Here is a 7,678-nt window from a genome sequence, read left to right on the forward strand (position 1 = left end):
TGATGGAAATTCAAACTGGTTGTTAGAATATCAAAATTTTTGCCATTGCTTATTATTGTTTTAATTTTAAATATATAATTATTTTGATAGTCCAACAAAATTATTTTCAGATCTGTATTCAGAAAAATTTTAGATCCTCCAACAAAACAGTTCCTATCTTTCGCATCTGGCGTATTTCTCTGCCTTCTTTTCGTCCATATCTCGGTGTTAGTAAAAATAAAAATACGAAAAAAATATCATAGAAAAAGAAAAAATATATCTATATTGTGCGTTTATTTAAAGAACGAGGTTAAATAATGGCGCGGTATATCGAGAGAATTTAAAGGCTATTCAAGGCGAGATCGGAGCAAGAATACAGTAGTAAGGCAACCGCTTAAAAATGTATAAAATGTAAATCTAGCCAAAGAGTGTTTGTCGTCGGGGCACTTAATCTCATTAAGAAGTCCTCCGGTACTCTTGTACCTCCCGTAAGAACGGCAAGTGGTAATCTTCGGTAAATTCTTGCTCGCGGCTCGCTGATCCTCACCTTGAATAAATGCTTTCTTGGTTTCGAATCACTAGTCGAGAGAAGTCACCGCGCTTTTGGTAGCTTTCATTCCCGCGCGAATCGAAACGTTCGAATAATGAAGTTTTCTCGAATTCCGACTCTGGCTCTGAAATATTTTACTTTGTAATGTTCATTCATTATTTTAATCGCGCAAATTTTTAGTTAATTTTTAATTACGTAAATTTTTAATTGATTTATCTCTTTCCTAAAGTAGTGAAAACAGATTTTTCTGAAACTACATCTTAATCAAGATCTTAATGAAACAGATAACGGCAATTAACTAAAAGAATTTTATCGCAATGTCAATATTTCGCTGACGAGTTAGCAATTTTGCATAAATGATTTCACAAATTGTATTAACGTTGCGTGAACTAGTAGCCACTCAGTCTTTGTCTCCAGCGACAAAACTGATTAAAGTGATCCCGACTATTCCAGCTAACAATGTGAAATTGTTTTTCGCAATGACTTCGCGAGAAGTTTATCCCGGTCGTGCGATTCTCTCCCTGAAGACTTCGTTCCCCGAAGATTGAAATAGACGCGCGATTTTTCGGGATGGTCCACACGCGCAAGCGTGCCCTTCCGGAAGATCTCGTAGCGTGTGATAGGATTACCCTTTACTCAACCAAATTCGCAGCCTTCATCAAAAGCCCCTCGATATCGGTATCGGGGGAGAGAGGAGAAGTACCCTGCCTCCTCCGAGCTGGCATTATCTAAGTGCACTCTCTTTGAAGATCCCGCTACCCGCCCATCCCCGAACTTTAATGCCGCTCACGGTGGTCTATGATTACCAATTTTCTCTGGCAAACGTTTCCTGCTTGAGTTTCGTAGCCCGACGGCTAATGGCGAACCGCTGTGATGGAGAACCGACGTCTCTCGCATAGATTTGGCTTAATCTGACGGTGATGCACGAAGACATGCTGCCAAGCATCTCCCTTCCTCGTTTTCCCTTTACGTATGATGTATCTCGACAATGGCATCTTTTTCAGAAGATTCTAAATTATTCTATCTCTCGCGCTTATATTTGATCATCGTGAAGAAATTTGAAGGTTCAGAGATTTTTCGTTAACCACGAATTTTTTTTACAAATGTAAGGGATCTTTCTTTTCTCTAAAGAGAAAATTGAATTGAGATATATTATCTAGAAAACGCTTTTATTAATTCTTTCCGATATTAAATTTTAAGGAAAAATTTTAGAGATAAAGGTTCAGATTAAATGCTTATTAAAGCTATAGTAAATGACAAAAAATTTATTATTTTCTGCGTTTTGTAAATTTAATTTGCTTTTATCTTGATGCAACAATATTTATCATGAGATTGGTATCAGTTATCTCTGGTATCCGTGATTCAGATGAAGTGCACAATTTGTGGCATTCGGATATATCAAAATTGCTTTCGTTACAGAGTGATTAGAATTTTAAACACGCAAAGTCATACAAACGAAGAGCATTAAAGCATGATTTTTGAAAAGTACTTGTGCTCGTATTTCTTTCAGGATAATGGAAAGTTTCGGAAAGGTAATAAATACTTTTCAAGGGGCTCGGGCGTGAAATTTGCATTAATTGGGATTGGCAAACATAAATCATCAATGTCATCGCGATGTCAGACAATAAAAAGCAACAAAATTTATTTTGAATCTTATTTAGTTTGAAATGTAGAACAGTTGATGTTAACAGACGTCGGTCTGATATATCAGGATTAGGGCTTAACTGTATTTATAACGCGGCAGCGGCATTTGTGATTTATTTACTATATATTTTTGCAAAATTCTTTTACGTACATCCCAAAATCTGATTTACATTTTTATAATACATACACATATATATTTATGTAAAAAGAAAAATTATGTTAGCTTTGATAAAGATTTGTTGATTGTAGCATCCACACTTAATTAACAAAATAAAATTCGTGATAAAGAATTATATAAGAATGGCGATAAATACAGCGTACCTTTATAAAAGTTTAATAAAAAAAAAAGTTAGTTACGGACAATTTTTATACATAATAGTTAAGAGAGATAGGATAACTGGTTACTCGATCAATTTCTTTCAAAACATCAAAATTATGAACGTTCATAACATTGTGATAATTGTGATATTTTCAAATGTGCAAAAGTCATAGTGATAATTCTTGATATACGCATCACGAATTTCGCGAACTTACTGCGATTTCGCGAATTGTTTGATCTCTGGATCTCATGACCGCGATTGATTTACCACCGTTCTATGGATCAGCCGATTACTGCGCACAATTACTCTTAAATAATAAATACGTGTAAATCAGGCTTTTGAATCGCGATGCAATGTTGTCAGATAAGCCGGCCCGCCCCGCTTTCGACGGCGTACCACTGTTTGCCGAACGATTTCTGAAATCTTGAGAACGCCTGTCAAGACTCGCGCCTCACCTGCCTACCTGGAGTGATTAAGTGCGGTGTCGTAAAACTGAGGCGGATGAGAATTCGAGGAGGTGACTAGCGAGAAGCCGCTGGCGGCTGGATAATTGTCGTCTTGATAGTATCTGACGCTACTAAGGTGCCAGGGATACGCGACGGATTACCGCGTTATTAAAGTGGCGTCAAGCGCCTGATCTTCCAGCCCGAAGATATATTTGTTCTTATAAATCATCGGCCAGATAAGATGCGCGTACCGTTTCCTGCGAGCGAAATTTTCCGTAATCTGTCATCTTAATGCCATGACGATGATGATGCTGAACGACGTCACTTTGTAACGCTTGCCCGCGTTAACAACCAGCCAAAGAGAAATCGATTGTCGAAAGAATTTCAATCCACGTAATAAATTTGTCTTGATTTTAATTTCGTTTCGATTTCGGTATCTCTTATTCATCTTGTCTCTTACTTATTTCAAAAATAATGTAATGTGATACGAAGCATTGCATTGCGCTTACGACTACGTGACTAACAGTCTTTTTAATAAAACATTTTTAATATTATCTATAATAATAACGGAAAGACGAAGTAAGAAAACAAAAATATTTTAATAGTCATTAATTATAAATATTAATTAATCTTTTACTTTTTACAAGATTTATTCATATTAGCGATCGTAATAGAGAATTGCATGGATGCTCTGTGTTAAAGATCCGGGGTTTAAATCCACCCAAAACGTATATGTATATATACGTACGTAAGATTTTATTTGATCGATCTCTCGGAAGGTAATGGCAAATTAAGAGTACTTTGTCATGACAACCTCTTTTAAGAAAAGCATTCGGAACCGGCATTAAAAACTAGGAGTCCTATGTATCAGTGGGTATATACAGAAGAGGTTATTACGTCTGTGACAAGAGACGAGAAAGAAAGAGAGAGAGAGAGAGAGAGAGAGAGAGAGAGAGAGAGAGAGAGATTATCTGCAATTAAACTCCATTAAATAGCAGCTAATACAATAGTAAGGTCTTTGAAAAAAGATCATGTTTTCTTCTTGCAGATGACTCTGCTATCCCTCTGTCGAGGTGGCAACGACCTGTCGGAAGAGACAAAGAGAAATTTTGAAACGTGGCTGCAGCAACAACAGATAGGTCTCGGTATAAATCCAATAGCACCAACTTCCAATCATCATCATCATCACACGCAAAGTCCACAGCCCGATAGCGGAGGTACGATCGCTCCCGGCAGCGGTCCGATCGGACCCCCGCATCCGGCACTTCTTCAGTATTCGCACAAGACCAGGATGAGGACCAGCTTCGATTCGGAGCTCGAGTTGCCGCGTCTCCAGCGTTGGTTTGCTGAGAATCAACATCCGTCGCGCGAACAAATACAACACTATGTCGCGGAATTGAACTCTCTAGAGTCGCGCCGCGGCAGGAAACCACTGGACGCGAATAATGTTGTATACTGGTTCAAGAACGCTAGGGCCGCGCAAAAGAGAGCCAGCATGAATGGCTGCAGTCCACCTGGGCTTAGTCCGAGGGGCGCCAGCATCGTTAGCGAGGACTGCACGGACGAAGAGGAGGACACTAGGCATCAGGTACATATCGTTTTGTGAGAAAGAATTGAAAATTGTAATATTAAATTAATATTAGGAGGCATCGAAGATTAAACATTTATATTATATTTAAAAGAAACGATAATTTTCCTTCAAATCTTCTCGAAAGATACATCAGATGGCAAATGACAAAAAAGAAAAATTGCGATTTTCAGAAATTTCTACATAAGATCTTAATGCTTGTGATATTTGACGGACCCTAAAACCCAAAAGAGATGAGATTCTTAATCGCTGCTTTCAGTCGACATCGGGGTCACCTTGTCCACCGAGCAGTCCACCTGTCGGCCCACTGTCCTTGACTACAAGACCCGAGGATCAGCAACAACCGCCGACATCTACTCCAGCCTCGGTAAAGCAAGAAGACGCGAGGGTTTCCTCTGGTTCCGAGGACGATGAAACCAGGCATACGGGCCCCATTCCGCCAGGATTTTCCTTGGTACCCAGCCCCATGTTCGGTCATGGTATAATGTACATGTCGCATTATCTGCCGCCGCGCGGACCTGCCGGTTGTCCCACCAGCATGCTAGCCGATGAGAGAAGGAAGAGGAACCGGACGTTCATCGATCCCGTGACGGAAGTGCCGAGATTAGAGTATTGGTTCAAGCGGAGCACTCATCCAAGCCACGCGGTATGTATAAATCGATCGTACATATATATCGTTATCGCGCTAATTTGTCCTACCATTCGATGGCGATATTAGCATGTGAGAAATTATGAGAAATTTCTATGGATTATAATAGCATATTTGCAGATATAATTATGCTCGGAACAAAATATTTCAGTCATAAATGAAATTTTATTCATTCCAAATGTTTCCTACATCAAAACATTTATGTACGGAAATACATTATATTTTATGTTAATTCCATGAGTAAATTTCATGAATTAGTAAGGAATGTATAATTAGTTGACATTTAAACTTCCTTGCTCTTAGAATTTTTTTAAATAACTTTATTAAAGCCTGATCTGTCTCGAGATGATATCACTTGTAATGCCAAAGGCAATAAATTAAGGCAGAAATGCAATAAATTAATTGCTACGTATAGCTTTATTTTTTATTTTCCCTTATAAATATATATTAAGTTCGTAATTATGAAATCCGTAAAATATGTGACAAAAAAACTGAATCATTTATTCGACATGTCACGTAGAAATATAAAATAATTCCTGAATTTCAAAAATATTGGTACATCTTTTTTAATTGTCAAATACCGCGGTTGAACAGATATTCTCAGTTTGCCGCATATTTTACAGATTTTAGAATTACGAAATTATTATGTTTTTAAAGGAAAATTAAAAAAGGTAAAGCTGTATGTAGCAATTAATTTATTGCACGTCATTTCTCCTCTTTAACGTCATATAATTAATATGGCGCCTCAAGGTAGCGTAAGCCTAAAAGTTACTGTGGGAAGTTATTAATTTGCACTTTTCACGGAAAATTCGCTAAAAAAAAAACGATTTTACGATCGGTCCATAGCTCATTCTGTCGTACACGGAGGAGCTGAACAAGATGCCCTATCGCCAGAAGTTTCCACGCCTGGAGCCGAAGAACGTGCAATTCTGGTTCAAGAACCGCAGGGCCAAGAATAAGCGACTGAAGATGGCTCTGTTCGAGGGCGAGTCGCCGCAACAGCATCCATATCACGCCGACTAATTAATTTCCTTAAATAACATTGACTAGAGAAGCGCGAGAGAGGCTTGGCCTTCGCAGCACGGAAATAAAAGAAAATCGTTAACCGACTTGTTACTCCTTACTATCGTTGACACGCGGTTTTAAACGTTTACCGGCCGCACATTCATTGTAATTATCACGTAACAATTAATATAATTATTATGGACTTTCATGAGTGTAAATACGAGGTGATGTCAAATAAAAAGTATACGTCACGACAAAACAATTATTATTAAGTATCTGCCCTCTGCGCCAAGTACAAATTATTAATTAATTGTACTCAACGTATTAATATAAAAAGGATAGTATTTCCAGACGATTAATATTTATGATTAATTTATGTATTGATTATTGCTGACTTCAATATGTGTAGGCAATATTGGAAGAATAGAAATAAATATGGATCGTCTACGAACCTATGAATATTATTGTATATTAATTTATTATAATTTTTTCTAATTTTCAAGTTTATTATTGAGTTCATTTTTTTTTAATTAACAAAATATTTCATTTTATTATTTTTTAATCAGGGAAACGTACAACAAACTTCTTTTTCAAAGAATTGCTATGAATTTTGCAGCTCGTCGTTTCACAAGAAGAAGAATCAGCGGAGAGGTAAGAGCTTCAAGAGCGATTCATTCGTTCGTCTCGGACGAGTACAATAAATCGCCAAATGGTGTTTCGTGAGTTTCATAGAGCTTGTAATAACACATATATGTCTAAATGGACGAGACGATGTGTTCACACGCGTGAGTAACAGAAGCGCCCACAACGATACTGTCTCCAAGTATACGAATGCACAAAGCAGCCGCCCCGACCGAAATCTCGCAGCTAAGATAAGACAGCCGAGCTGTCATCGAGTCAACCCTAACTCAAACGTCACAATAGTCAATGAGTCTTTCTCTAAAAGCGGCGTACTATCTATCTACGGTGCTACTCGCGTTTCGCGCCGTTCGCGAGAGTTTCAGGGACAGTAAGACTGCGGATGCGGCAGGGAATGACAAAGAGACCGGATGAAACGGAAGTACAATTGACGTGTAGTAAAAAAATATCCGCTGAATACAAAGATAGCCAATCTCTTTCGTTGCGCGTATTTTCATTGACGGGTATAATATATCTTTTTTTGCGTTACGGAAGGGAAACTTATTTCCCTTCCGTATCATTAAATTTCCGCTTTTATTGATAGCGCGTTTTAACGAGCAGATAATCGTCATTAGGATACTTGTATTGTATTATAAGTATTCTGCTAATAGACTCGTATAGGGTAAATGATTATTGAGCAGGATTGGATTCTTATAGTAAAGCGCGGATTTGCGAGACGCACTTTGATTGCGTAGCAAAATGGAAGACTTTTGTGTTTAAGTACGTAGTCGATGACGATGCGCAAAGACGATGCCAAGGGGATATCGTTGTCATCTACGACACGCGCACAGGACCTGTCGTTCTGGTGGGCCCGCCGGG

The 7,678-nt window shown here is 38.2% G+C and overlaps 1 protein-coding gene across 1 annotated transcript in view; it reads left to right on the top strand.

Moving 5' to 3' along the window:
• LOC108754816 overlaps positions 1 to 6,427 on the top strand; it is a 48,924-nt gene extending 42,497 nt beyond the window's left edge. The window contains exons 6-8 of the mRNA XM_018497441.1: positions 3,988 to 4,527; positions 4,787 to 5,173; positions 6,023 to 6,427. Of these exons, the coding sequence (XP_018352943.1) occupies positions 3,988 to 4,527; positions 4,787 to 5,173; positions 6,023 to 6,199 (1,104 nt within the window). The 3' untranslated portion in view covers positions 6,200 to 6,427. The remainder of the gene's footprint in view (positions 1 to 3,987; positions 4,528 to 4,786; positions 5,174 to 6,022) is intronic.
• The last annotated feature ends 1,251 nt before the right edge of the window (positions 6,428 to 7,678 follow it).

Source organism: Trachymyrmex septentrionalis, unplaced genomic scaffold (genome assembly GCF_001594115.1).
Source record: "Trachymyrmex septentrionalis isolate Tsep2-gDNA-1 unplaced genomic scaffold, Tsep1.0 scaffold121, whole genome shotgun sequence".
Classification (NCBI taxonomy): domain Eukaryota; kingdom Metazoa; phylum Arthropoda; class Insecta; order Hymenoptera; family Formicidae; genus Trachymyrmex; species Trachymyrmex septentrionalis.